This window comes from Rhineura floridana, chromosome 1, assembly GCF_030035675.1.
Source record: "Rhineura floridana isolate rRhiFlo1 chromosome 1, rRhiFlo1.hap2, whole genome shotgun sequence".
In the NCBI taxonomy this organism is placed as follows: domain Eukaryota; kingdom Metazoa; phylum Chordata; class Lepidosauria; order Squamata; family Rhineuridae; genus Rhineura; species Rhineura floridana.
This window is the reverse complement of record NC_084480.1, coordinates 98,757,158-98,771,367: the sequence shown is the minus strand read 5'-3', so window position 1 is coordinate 98,771,367 and position 14,210 is coordinate 98,757,158. Positions and strand designations below refer to the sequence as shown.

Here is a 14,210-nt window from a genome sequence, read left to right as displayed (position 1 = left end):
CCTTAAAACATTCATTTATGAACATTGCTATATAAACTATTCTTCAAAATTTAAAATTGCATATTTTCTAAAATGTAAAATTTTGCATTTTTTCTAAAATTCTTGTGTTTCCATTTTCTGTAGTAAAAAGTAATTTTAAATGCAAATGTTTGAAGAAAACTACCTATGTATAGTAAGATAAGCCTCAGAAATAAACACAGAAAGACCTTATCAAATATTGCAAAATTGTACTATACCTTATTAAACGTTTTACAATACAAGACATTTTTTAAAAGATCACTTAAGAGGCATTGGGGAGGCAGAGAAAAAAAGAGACTGTTTATTGATACTAAAGCCTTTACTGTAATAAACCAAATATATTTACAATTTATACAAATGTTTGATCTTCAACAAAAAATACAAAAACCCATATCCCAAGAGGCAAAACCAGGAAACAAGTTTATCCAAGATACCACTGCTCTACACAAGACAGAATGCAGGTGGAATTGCAAGTGCTGAAACATAATCCCACATATTCAAGCAATGAGCATGATTTTTATGAGGTCATAAAGGAAGAAAAAACCCAAAGGCTGCAACAATCTTCAGCAGAGTCTGCTTTTAAAATCCATCAAAACTATGCTACATTAATCCATCTTGCCTTTTTGCTTCACATTCATCCAGTAGGTGGATGTCAAAAAGTTACCTTCTGTTTAATACATGTTGAATAGCATTGTGTGAAGATGTGAAAACCAAGTTCTTCTTTTTTTTGTTTTATTTTAAAAAGGTAGTCTTTCTATGTCTACACATTAAGAATGTTTTGGCCCAGTTCAACTCTTCACGTCTCCAATACAATTTCTCAGTAGATAACTTCATAGACAGTAGCTTTCTTGTCTCCAGATCCAGTAACTATGTATTTATCGTCCACGGAGATATCACAGCTAAGTACAGAAGATGACTCTTTGGACTAAAAGAGAAAGAACACAGCTATAGTGTAAGTGGGTGGGGATATCCCTCTTGTTTACTCTTTCCCACAGCATATCAAATTCTGGGTTAAAATGTCACTTGGGTTAAGATAGAGCAACGTTTTGTGAGAACCGAATAGGATAATCCTGTGTCCACTTCCCTGAGCTCCTTGGTGAAAGTGAGGTGTATGAACGTGACTAAGAGTAGTATTTCACCTCACCCTCCATCAGCAGTCCCAGTATCCAAATCCCTATCATGAATAAACTGTCCTTCTTACCTGGAATATGCTTGCACCATATGGTGTCCTCCAGGCATTTAGGAGATTGTCTTTTCCAGTACTTACAAACCATTTGCCTGAAATATGACCATCAATGAAAACATAGTAAAATAACCTGCACCAACAGACAGATTTATATATTCTTTCATATTCCTTTGTATCTATTAGAACTTTTATCATACACCTAAAATGCTCTCCAGGTTAACAGCTTTGGGGGAACAGAATGTGAAAGACTGCCCAAAATCACTCTACAGAAAACCACTATGGTTGCCTGTCTACACCATCTAACACCCTTTCATTTTGACAAGCGTTTGGTACATGGTTAGCTAACATAGAGTGCCACAGATCAGCCCCAAGACATCCCCAAGCTCTCCCTTAAACCAGGACAAATCCACTTTTATTGATTTATATAAATGATTTAACTACAAAGACATACCTAACTCCGTGAGCAATGGGCCCCATTCAAAACTCTTGATACTCCACATGCTATAGATTCCCAACATAAGCATACCATGTGCCACCAGCTGCATAGGAATGCTGCTTTGATGCTATTGCCAATTTATAGACTTTAGCTACCTCTCACTACTTTCCCAAGGAACAGGGTGTTGCCTTTATTTTCCAGTTGTTAAATCAAAATGAAATGAAAGAATTCAAGTGCCTTGCCTTTTTGCCCTAAGACATTGAGCTCAGGTGGGATTTGGCGTAAAAAATACGGGTGGTTTCTAGCAACTCATTTTCCAACTTACCACAGTAAGCAAACTTGAGTGATAGCACACAGCTCTCATGAAGATGAAGCTGATATTTGTCTGGTTTATTTACATGTAGCACTTCCACGTTACTGCTTTCCATTCCCACAGCCAGCCATTCACCAGTGGGACAATAGCCAAGGGAAAAGATCTGAGAGTGAGTGAGAGAGAGAGAAGCCAAGTAAGTTACCTTTCTTGCAGCAATTAGCAAGCAGGGAAGGAAACAGAGAAAATAAACTTAGGCTGCAATCCAATACATGTGTACTCAGAAGTAAGCTCCATTGAGTTAAATGGGGCTTACTCCCAGGCGAGCATGTATTGTATTGCAGCCTTAGGCTGCAACCGTAAGCCACTTACCTGAGAGTAAACCACATTAAATTCAATATGACCTCTAAGCAGACATAGTTGGGATTGTGCTATAAGGCATTTTGCATCTCTTTCAAAACAAGGAATGAGAATTTGAGGTCAAATGGCAGCATTAGAAAGTATTAAATAAGGATGATAATTTCAGAATGTGTGAAGCAGTGACACACTTACTTCTCACCTCCCAATGTTCTGGGACATTCCCATTTCCTTTGCTATCACTGCTCCATTCCAAGGAAAAATGCAAAATTACATTCCTAGATGGACTTAATGATTTTAGATGCTACTTTAGCAGAAGGTTTTAAGATTACCCTAATGGATGCTTCATTAACAGTTGTGGCTTTGCTCCTCCGTAAATGCTTTGCCTGAAAGCAGCCTGAGGCTATACCAATAGCCTACATGAATAATAAAAGTAGATGTAGTGCTAATAATTTTACTATTATTAATATTTTGACTATATCCCAAAGTTAATAGCCAGTATAAGATGGAAGTTGCTAAGTATTGTATTCATGAGTGCTGTAAAGATGCTGCAAGAAATACTAGACACCTGGGATGTGAAGTCATGCTGCTGTAGCTGCCTCCCTTCTCTCAAGTCCCAGGATCTTACAGTGTTGTCCAGACCTCCCGTCCAGAGCTTGGTACCATCATTAGAAATGTCAATACAGCTGGCTCCATCTGTGTGGCCCTGGAATTGCCTGATAAAACAAACCAGATTGAATAATGATTTCCTGCCAGAACTCAAGGTAAACACTGTTGTGTTGTTAGTTTTGGACTCTGTATGTGTGTCATCTCCTCCACATTGGCTGATGTGTGGTAAGCAGCAAAGCTGCCCTCTCCCCTGACATAAAATACACATACTGTACACAAAGCTGTTTTGCAGGTGCCAAAGCACATGGAATGTACTACAAATCAGCTAAATAAGAACTAACCACACATTAGCACAGATCTGTAAGAGGTAAGATGGCTATTTGAGAAGTTATAATGTAATTCACTATGATGACACCTGGAAATAAAAGAAAAGCTTAACAGATTACTACGCTTAACTCAAAGGACAAAGGACAAATTGCCTCAACAGAGGTAGCCAGTTATTTATAGGCTTTGTTTAAGCTGTGAATCAAGAACATAAAAAATACTTAAAAGATTCAGCTACATAAACACATGCAGGAAGGAATCCAAAAACCTAAGCTTTCTACTTGCATTGGCTGAGCCTGCAAAACAATGCCCTTGGTAGCGAACAGGTCATGAGCTGTCATCATTATTCAACAATGTTTTACATTTTAAATCTCAGCGTTTAGAAATCCCTGTTCTCAGTAACAAAGAGTCAGCTCCAGCCTTCCTTAATCCCTAAACCGGAGTGTTCCAAGGCGCCTGCCTTTTTCCATCAGCAATTAGCTTTTGCTTCTTGCCTTAATAGCAGAAGAGGAAGGGGAAGAATGACTACCAGGGGACATGCTATGAATCAACATGGCACGTCTGGAGTCATTGGTCTGAAAATTCAAGAAGTTATCAGTTCGTGCACTCTTTTTATTTTCTCCTACTTTTAGTAACACCAGCAAGGGCAAGACGTGAACCACAACAAATTGGCAACCAATACCTATTGCTCAGGAAACCTGGCAAGACCTCAGCTGTTCCAGTCATGAGCCATCTAACAAGAGGGTAGGCAGAAGCCCTTTATTGTAGAAACCTGCAATCAGAACTGGAATTATTTTGCCTCCTCTGCTCAGATAAGTGGCAGGTGAGCCAGTTTAAGGCAAGCTTTCTCTCTGTCTAATACAGACATGTGATTACTTATACAGCCCTATATACTTGAAGGAGCACCACCTTAAACCCCATTATCAACCTTAACATGTGTTAGGATCTTCAGAGGAGGCTCTTAAAATTCCTCATCAGATGAAATACAGTATGTTACATGTGACATGAAAGAGGGCCTTTTCTATGGTGGTGCCTTGTCTGTGGAACGTCCTCACCTCAGAGGTGCACTGACACTCTCTGAAGAGAGAAGCTGGTTCCCTTTCTTGGCAGTGGCACCTCTAGCTAAAGCTCATTATGTGGTAATGCAGCGAAGAGGCTTTTCTGTGGTGGTGCTCTAGCTTTAGAGCTCCCTCTCCTCTTGAGATATGACTGGCATTGTCTCTACTGAGATTTTAGCACCAAAAGAAGATTTAGCTATTCACCCAGGTTTGAGGTTTAGAGCCATGATGGATGTGGATTTTTACTGCATGGTTGCAACTTATTTGCTTTGTTGTTTACCTGATTGTATTGGAGGGATGGGAAACCTGTGGCTCTTCACAAATTGGTGCACTACAACTCCCATTCCTTCCAATCATTGGCCACACTGGCAAGGGCTGATGGGTATCAGAATCCAACAATATGTGGAGGGCAACAGGTGTCCCATCTCGGTTGTATTGCATACATGAAGTTGTATTTTAAATTGTAATTCTCTCTGGAATTGCATTTGCAATGAAGAATAGGTAAAAAATGTTAAAGAAATATTCCTTTTGATGTCATTGGCTTCCAGTTGTTTTCCAGGCCCAATTCAAGGTGTTGGTCTTAACCTTTAAATCCCTATACGGTCTCGGCCCAGTTTACCTGAAGGAGCACCTCCAGTACCACCAACTAAGTCGCCCGACCAGATCAGCCACACAGGGCCTTCTCTCCGTCCCACCAACGAAAACAGCTAGGTTGGTGGGGACTAGAGAGAGGGCATTCTCAGTGGCGGCCCCCACTCTCTGGAACTCCCTCCCGTTCGATCTTCGCCATGCCCCTTCCCTAGATACATTTCGCCGAGCCTTAAAAACATGGTTCTTTGGACAGGCCTTTGGGGTCCCCGGGGTGGGCTAATTTCTTTATATTGTTTTAAAATTGTCTATTGATGGCCCTGTACTGCCGCTTTTTAAAATGGTTATTGTTGACTGCATTGTATTTTATTATGTATTGTATTATTATGTATTGTTGAATTTAATGTACGTCGCCTAGAGTGGTTTCGGCCAGATAGGCGACACAAAAATTAAATTTATTATTATTATTATTATTATTATTATTATTAAATGAAAATGTATTTATGTGCTCACGCTTTTGCTGGTTGTTATATTGTAGCTTCAGGCTAGAAGTATGAGATCTCCTCTGCAGTTGTAAAGATTGTTGCTTTAACCACAGTGTTTTAGCTGCTCCCATGGATATATAGATTAGATCTGATTCTTTATGTTTAACTTTTATATATACCCCCACCTGGAGATTGGTAACAATGAAGGGCAGGCTAGATTTTTCAAAATACATACATAGATACATATATTTAAAAATCCAGCTGTTCCATATCCAGAGCCGACAATCCAGCCATTACTTTGGCTGATTGTGCAAGAAAGCTCCTCAACAGAATTCATACATCCATGCTTATTTGTCTCTTGCATGAAGTGAGCCATCATCTATGCCACTAACTTGGCACAGTACTTAGTTGCTTCCTCCTACACAGTGTGTGTATGTGTGTGTGTGTGTGTGTATGTGTGTGTGTGTATGTGTGTGTGTGTGTCATGCATGGCACTGTGCCAGGCCCAGGATGTGACTCAGGAACCAGACCAACGGTTGTAGTTAATTCGTGTTTTATTACGGTAATGTCCAAACAAAGACTGCGTTTTCTCATGAAGCAATACAGGGATACAGGTCCTGCGGCATTGGGAGAAAGTTGACAGAGCAAGGGACTTCTTCCCGCCTGTTCTTTAAGAAGGGGCCAAACGGGCGCGCAATCTTTCGCTCCTCCTTAACTGCCCCTCAGGTACTGCCCGCCTTCCCCCCCTTCTCTCCTGTCTTTTCAGCTGTCTGCGTGTGCGCGGTGAGGGGGGAAGCATCACCCCCTCCTCTTCTGAAGTTTCCGATTCCAGGATGGGGGATAGGGGAGGGGCTGATGGTAAACTGCCTCCCCGCTTTTTGGCTGTGAGCAGCCCTCCCTCTTTCCCCTCTTGCTCTGAGCCTGAAAGAGGGGGAGGCGTGAGAATGTCCAGGGAGGGCTCAGGCTCCCCGTTGCTAAGCGACCTTATCACTGGCAGTTCCTCTGTTTCGTCTTCGCTCCAAAGGGGGGAAGTTCCTCCCCCTTCCCTCTGCCATCCATCCGAATACTCTTCTCCCAACTCTCCGGGATCCAGCTCCCCGGGATTGGGACCCCAGCTCTGCCTTCCGACACCATCCCCCCTCCCAGGCTGTGCCCCCCTCCCCTTGTCTGGCTTGGGACGGTGGGGAAAACGTTGATGGAAAAGTTTTACCAATTCTGGAGCATGCACATCAGCTGCATCTTCCCATGATCTGTCAGCCACCCCATAGCCTTTCCAGTGAATCAAGTACTGCAGCTTGTGGCGTCTGATCCTGGAATCTAAGATCTCCTCAACTTCAAACTCAAGCTGCTCATTTACCAGGAGTGGAGCTCCGGGAGGTTCCTCTGGCCATAACTCACTGAGAGGGGCGGCTTTCGTTAAGAGGGATCGATGGAACACAGGATGTATTTTAAACGTGTCAGGCAGCTTCAGTCGGTACGCCACGGGATTGATTTGAGTTTCTATTTCGAAAGGACCCACCCTCTTGTCTTGTAATTTTCTACATTTGCCCGGGATCTGGAGGAAGCGGGTGGACAGCCATACCTGGTCTCCCGGTTGAAGGGGGGGGCCCTCCTTCCTGTGCAGGTCAGCAACTCGCTTGTACTCCGTTTTGGCTTCGTTTAACTGCTGTTTCAGTGTCTGTTGCGCCGCTTGCAATTCCTTAAGGAAGTTCTCAGCTGCCGGTACCAGCATTCCTTCTGAGCTGCTTGGAAAGACTTTAGGATGGAATCCATAATTAGCGAAGAACGGGGTTTGTTGAGTGCTGGAGTGCAGAGAATTGTTGTAGGCGAACTCTGCAAAATGCAAATATGATACCCAGTCAGTCTGTTGATAGGACACATAACTTCGTAAATATCTTTCCAAAACGGCGTTCAAGCATTCCGTCTGCCCATCTGTCTGGGGGTGATGGGCGGAGGAGAGTTTTAATTCCGTCTGCAACTGTTTCCACATTGCTCTCCAAAATTTGGCTGTGAACTGAGTTCCTCGGTCTGAGACTACGCTGTTTGGCAATCCATGCAGCCGGTAGACTTCTTTGATGAATAACTTGGCCGTTTCTTTAGCCTCTAAGGCCCCTGCACAAGGAAGAAAGTGTGCCATTTTGGTAAGTAGATCCACCACTACTAAGATGGCTGTCATTCCTTGGGACTTGGGTAGATCAGTTATAAAATCCATGGAGAGGTCCTTCCAGGGTTCGTGTGGGACAGGCAACGGTTGTAACAGTCCTGCTGGTGTCCCTGTTTGTGTTTTTGTCCGCAGACAGACAGAGCAGGACTTTACATAACTCTCAATATCCCGACGCATTTTAGGCCACCAGAAGTCCTTGGCCACGTTCTGAATGGTCTTGTAAATCCCAAAGTGTCCCGCTGTGATGGAATCATGACACTGGCATAGGATTCTGAGCCTTAATTCCCCTTCTGGTACATATCTGGCGGTTTTGAACCATAACAGTCCATTTCTCCAGTGAAAGGTTACTTCTGAGTCTTGACCTTGTCCCGTCTCCTGCTGATATTTTAGCATGTCTGCATCTTCTTGTTGTGCCTTTTTGAGTTCCTCTTCCCATGAAGGCTGGCATACTCCCAACGTTAATTTCTCTGGCGGGATTACGTACTGAGGCTGGTCCTCGGATTCACTTTCTTTGTATTGTGGCTGTCTGGATAAGGCATCCGCTCTCTGGTTTTTGGCTTGGACATGGTAAGTAATCTGGAAGTTAAACCTAGTGAAGAACTGGGACCATCTTATCTGTCTCTGGTTCAGCTTTCTGGCGGTTTGGAGGCTTTCAAGATTCTTGTGGTCGGAGCGTACTTCAATTCGATGAGAGGTCCCCTCTAGGTATTGTCTCCAGTTTTCAAAAGAGTCCTTGATGGCCAGCAGCTCCTTCTCACAAACTGTGTAGTTCTTCTCTGCAGGCTTTAACTTCCGAGAGAAGTACGCACAGGGGTGCAGCTCCTTCCCTTCTTGGTCTAATTGTAGCAGGACCCCCCCGATGGCAAAATCTGAAGCATCTGCTTCCACTACGAAAGGGCGGTTCGGATCAGCAAAGCGCAGAATGGGCTCAGTAGCAAACCTTCTCTTCAGCTCCTCAAAGGCCTCAGTGGCGTTCTCTGTCCGTTGAAACTTCTTCTTCCCCCTTAAACAGTCAGTCAGAGGAGCTGTTAATTTGGAAAACCCTGGAATGAACGTTCTGTAATAATTGGCAAACCCCAAAAACCGTTGTACATCCTTTTTGGTGACAGGTTGGCCCCAGCCCAATATGCAGCTTACTTTCCCTGGGTCCATCTCCACGCCTTCCACTGAGATTCGATATCCAAGGAAGTCTAGAGACTTGAGATCAAATCCACATTTCTCTAATTTAGCATACAGGTGATTTTCTCTCAGTCTCTTCAACACCGTCTTCACATGCTGGTCGTGGTCTTCCTGGTTCTTTGAGAACACCAGGATACCATCTAAGTAACAGATTACATACGTGTCCAACAAGTCTCTAAACACGTCATTCATGAATTTTTGAAAAATTCCTGGACTTCCACAAAGCCTGAACGGCATGACCAGGTATTCATACTGTCCGTAAGCGGTCAAGAATCCTGTTTTCCATTCATCTCCCTCCTTCATTCTGATCAGATTGTACGCTCCTCTCAAATCCAACTTCGTGAAGATTTTTGCAGAGCGCAGTCGGTCCAGCAACTGTGAGATCAGGGGCAGCAGGTAGCTGTTGGGGATGGTGATCTGGTTCAATGCGCGATAGTCGTTACAGGGTCTGAGTTCCCCCCCTTCTTTTTCACAAACAATAGTGGCGCTCCAGCAGGGGATTGTGAGGGGCGTATGAATCCTCGCCTCAGGTTTTTATCCAGGAATTCCTTCAGGGCCTCCTTCTCATTCTCTGTGAGAGAGTAGATTCTCCCTGATGGGATGCTGGCTCCTGGCACTAGGTCAATCGTACAGTCGTAAGGGCGGTGGGGGGGGTAAAGTCTCTGCCTCTTTTTCATCAAACACATCTTTAAATTCTTCATACTTTGGCGGCAGGGTCACTTGCTTGATCTCTTGCACTGCCCCCGCTAGGGTGTTCTTGATTCCTTCAGGTTGACAGTTCTCCTGGCAATACTGTGAGGTGAACCACACCACTGCCTCCTTCCAACTTATTTTGGGTTCATGCTTTGCTAGCCAGGGCATTCCCAGAATCATCTCAAAGTTCAAGAGATCTGACACATATAGCGAAATGAACTCTTCGTGCCCAGGGATTTGAAGTTTCACTTCCTCCGTGGCTTGTGTCACCCCTCCTGACTTCAGGGGTCTCCCATCGATAGTCTCCACAGCTAGGGGAGCGTCCAGTTTCCACCGGGAAATTCCATGACGCTTGACTAACTTTGCATCAATAAAATTTGTGGAGGCTCCACTGTCAATTAAGGCAGTGGAATTAAACACCACTCCTCTGGAAGTTGTAATCCGAATAGGCAAGACCAACACCCCCTTTGAGGGAGGTTGGGTCATTGGGGGGCCTTTATACAACGCTGCCCCCAGTCCACCGGCCTGCACGTGGACTGGGTGTTCTAGTTTCCCGACGGCTCGGCTTTCCCCCCTTTCAGTCCACAGTCTCTGGCCACATGGCCCGGCTTTGAACAATAAAAGCATAAACGTTCCCGGCATCGTCTTTCCTTTTCTTCTTCCGACAGTCTTGGCCTAGCCCCTCCCTGTCCCTCAGTTGCATTACCTGCCATCCCTGCAGTGGGAAGGGTCTTGTTGCGGGATGCCGAGGCTGAGTATCTCGGGATCTCCTGCTTCCTTTCCAGGCGCCTTCCTTCCATCCGGTGATCTATCTGTAGGCATAGCCGGATGAGCCCTGGTAGGTCAGCGGGTGGGGGAGGTCCTGGCCAACTCATCCAGGATTTCAGCATTTAATCCACTCCGGTACATAAACATCAGGGCGGCGTCATTGTAACCAGTTTCCTGGGACAGAATTTTAAAAGCGTTAGTGTACTCGGAAACAGTCCCTTTAGCTTGCTTCAGAGCGCCTAGTTGCCGCGCTACTGTTTCAGCCCTTTGCGGGTCTTGAAACATCTTGGTCATCTCCTGTATAAATCCTCTGTACCTTCCTAAGACAGTATCCTTTCTCACGAGATACGGAGTCACCCATTTTGCAGCTTCTCCCTCCAGGAGGCTAATCACGAAAGCTACTTTAGCCCCATTGTCTGGGAATTCCGTGTGCCTGACATCCAGATATAACTCACATTGAGCCACAAAGGTTGCCAACTGATCACTTTGTCCCGCGTATTTTGGGGGCAATCCAATGGGAACCTTTACTACGGCAGCTGGAGGGGCTGTTCGCATCTGGTCTATCGTGGCCTTCAAGGTTTGATTATCCGTCTTCAGCGCCTTGACTGCTGCTAGCAGGGCTTGAACATCCGTCTGCAAATCAGCTGCCTTAGTCCTCAAGAGTTCCACTTCTTCCGTCTCAGAAGTGGGGTTCGTCCCCCCCACTGCTCCCTTTGACATCTTGTCCCAGTCAAGTGAAGAGAGCGTTGAGGGTGATTTAGGTGGCTCTGTCAAGCTGTCAGGCCCAGGATGTGACTCAGGAACCAGACCAACGGCTGTAGTTAATTCGTGTTTTATTACGGTAATGTCCAAACAAAGACTGCATTTTCTCATGAAGCAATACAGGGATACAGGTCCTGCGGCATTGGGAGAAAGTTGACAGAGCAAGGGACTTCTTCCCGCCTGTTCTTTAAGAAAGGGCCAAACGGGCGCGCAATCTTTTGCTCCTCCTTAACTGCCCCTCAGGTACTGCCCGCCTTCCCCCCCTTCTCTCCTGTCTTTTCAGCTGTCTGTGTGTGCGCGGTGAGGGGGGAAGCATCACCCCCTCCTCTTCTGAAGTTTCCGATTCCAGGATGGGGGATAGGGGAGGGGCTGATGGTAAACTGCCTCCCCGCTTTTCGGCTGTGAGCAGCCCTCCCTCTTCCCCCTCTTGCTCTGAGCCTGAAAGAGGGGGAGGTGTGAGAATGTCCAGGGAGGGCTCAGGCTCCCCGTTGCTAAGCGACCTTATCACTGGCAGTTCCTCTGTTTCGTCTTCGCTCCAAAGGGGGGAAGTTCCTCCCCCTTCCCTCTGCCATCCATCCGAATACTCTTCTCCCAACTCTCCGGGATCCAGCTCCCCGGGATTGGGACCCCAGCTCTGCCTTCCAACACACTGGCACATCAAGATTGAGCTGGGCTAAGACAGGGGGTTCAAGCAGAAAGAACTACAAAGCCACCATTGGATGCCATTTCAGACATTGCTTTTATCGACTTATATCTTAAAATTCAAATCTGCAAGTGTCACATGTCTGACCATGCAAATGTGAGTCCTGAATAGGTTTCTTTTCCCAACTCTTTTCTCTATTCACAAAAGAAATATTTATAAAGTGTTTGCCCAATGTGATGATTTATCCTTCCAGTAAACAAGTCTCATTGTTTGACGACAATGTTGCCTTATTGAAAAGGTCTAGCCCACTATACAATTAGCACATGAAAGAAATAAGCCCCAAAACCATTTGGTGCAAAATTATGGACTGAGGTCAGCAATGCTAAAGAACGCAAATGTAGATATCAAGCCAAATGTGCTGCTCTTTAGCACAAAGTACAGGACAGAACACTTCTCATGTGGCACTCCCACCAGACTCCATGGATTACACACTATCTCAATAGGGTTATAAGTGTGCTCTGCAAAGCTGTGACTGCATTAAACACAAGCAGCAATTGGAGGCGGGCACAGAATCATTATCCATATAGTATAAACATTCTTTTTTTTTAGAAAAACAACAGTGAAATAACAGTATAAATGTGTGATGAAGAGAATGATTAATTACATTTTTAGATGCCAGATATTCAGTTCATCACAATTTCCTGGAAGTCAAGACTTACGGTTTTAGTGCCCTGAAAAGCCCTGTTTCCCTTCTGTAGAGAGATTTCTGACCCCACTTATCCCATTGTGGTTCTTGGACCACTGGGCCTCTAAAGAAGTGAATTGATTAGGCCTTTGGTTTGCTTCCATGAGTTATAATTTAATAAAGCCTCTCTTCTGTATGGAATCAAGCTCTGCCTAAAAGTGAAACTAAATACAAGGGATGAAATAGGGAAGTTGAGGTTAGCTCCAGCAGCAGAAGCATTTCACTTATGGATGTTGTAAAGAAAAAGATGAACTGATATGTGTTTTAGAAAGGTTAGAAATGCATTTTAGGACAGCAGGTGTTTTCCACTTTGACACATGGATTGGCGGAGTCAGAACGTGCCTAGTGACCACCCTAAGGGGTGGGAGGAATGCTAAATATGGGAATAAAGGTGTATCTTTGATGACGTGTAATCATTTTATAAAACTATGCATTGCTGATTTTCAGAGTTGGTTCTTGCGAGCCTCTCTCCCAATGAGCCATTGGTATATGTATTTTTCAATAAACTCTGTCCTTTGTTGCACAATAAATTGACGGGAAAGCTTTTCCTTCCACCCTTCTCTATTGCTAGCCAAAACAGAACAAAATTAAGTAAAGTGGAGCATGCAATTTTATTTATTTTTATTTATTTTATTACATTTTTAGACCGCCCTATAGCAATAAGCTCCCAGGGCGGTGTACAGCATAATAAAACAGGTTAAAATACAAGTGGATGTAAATACAATACACAATAAAACATAATTAAAATTTTTCAATTTTAAATTCAAATTTTAAATTTTTTTTAAAATGCCTGGGTGAAGAGGTAGGTCTTTACCTGGCGCCGAAAAGATAACAAAGAAGGCGCCAGGCGTATCTCATCAGGGAGGGCGTTCCATAGTTCGGGGGCCACCACTGAGAAGGCCCTAGCTCTAGTTATCATTCTCCGTGCCTCCCTATGTGTTGGGACACGGAGAAGGGCCTTCGATGTCGAGCGCAGCGACCGGGTAGGTACATAGCGGGAGAGGCGTTCCGCCAGGTATTGCGGTCCGATGCCGTTAAGGGCTTTATAGGTAAGAACCAACACTTTGAATCTGGCCCGGAAACATATTGGTAGCCAGTGCAGCTGGGCCAGGACAGGTGTTATATGATCAAATTTTTTTGTCCCAGTAAGAACTCTGGCCGCAGCATTCTGCACCAGCTGAAGTTTCCGAACCGTCTTCAGAGGTAACCCTACGTAGAGTGCATTACAGTAGTCCAATCTAGAGGTTACCAGAGCATGGATAACTGTGGCAAGGTTCTCCTTATCCAGATAGGGTCGTAGTTGGGCTACCAGCCGAAGCTGGTAGAACGCATTCCGTGCCACCGAGGCTACTTGAGCCTCCAGTGACAGGAGCGGATCTAATAAGACCCCCAAACTACGGACCTGCTCCTTTAGGGGGAGTGTAACCCCATCTAGGGCAGGTCGGACATCAACCATCTGGGCAGAGAGCCCCCCCACCAACAGCATCTCAGTCTTGTCAGGATTGAGTCTCAGTTTATTAGCTCTCATCCAGTCCATTATCGCGGCCAGGCAGTGGTTTAGTACATTAACAGCCTCACCTGAAGAAGATGAAAAGGAGAAGTAGAGCTGCGTATCATCAGCATATTGCTGGAAACGCACTCCAAATCTCCTAATGACCTCACCCAGCGGCTTCATATAGATATTAAAGAGCATGGGGGACAGAACTGAACCCTGTAGGACCCCATATTGGAGTACCCAGGGACTCGAGTAATGCTCCCCAAGCACCACCTTCTGGAGACGATTCTTGAGGTAGGAGCACAGCCACTGCCAAGCAGTGCCTCCAACTCCCAAGTCCGCAAGTCGCCCCAGAAGGATACCATGGTCGATGGTATCAAAAGCCGCTGA

General features: G+C 44.9%; 1 protein-coding gene across 3 annotated transcripts in view; it reads right to left on the bottom strand.

Moving 5' to 3' along the window:
- Positions 1-305: 305 nt before the first annotated feature.
- LOC133385043 (transducin-like enhancer protein 1) overlaps positions 306-14,210 on the bottom strand; it is a 119,989-nt gene continuing 106,084 nt past the window's right edge. For all 3 annotated transcript variants that reach the window (XM_061627252.1, XM_061627262.1, XM_061627271.1), the window contains exons 17-20: positions 2,876-3,023; positions 1,966-2,116; positions 1,220-1,296; positions 306-943 (exon numbers count right to left, since the gene is read on the bottom strand). In XM_061627252.1, the coding sequence (XP_061483236.1) occupies positions 836-943; positions 1,220-1,296; positions 1,966-2,116; positions 2,876-3,023 (484 nt within the window). In that variant the 3' untranslated portion in view covers positions 306-835. The remainder of the gene's footprint in view (positions 944-1,219; positions 1,297-1,965; positions 2,117-2,875; positions 3,024-14,210) is intronic.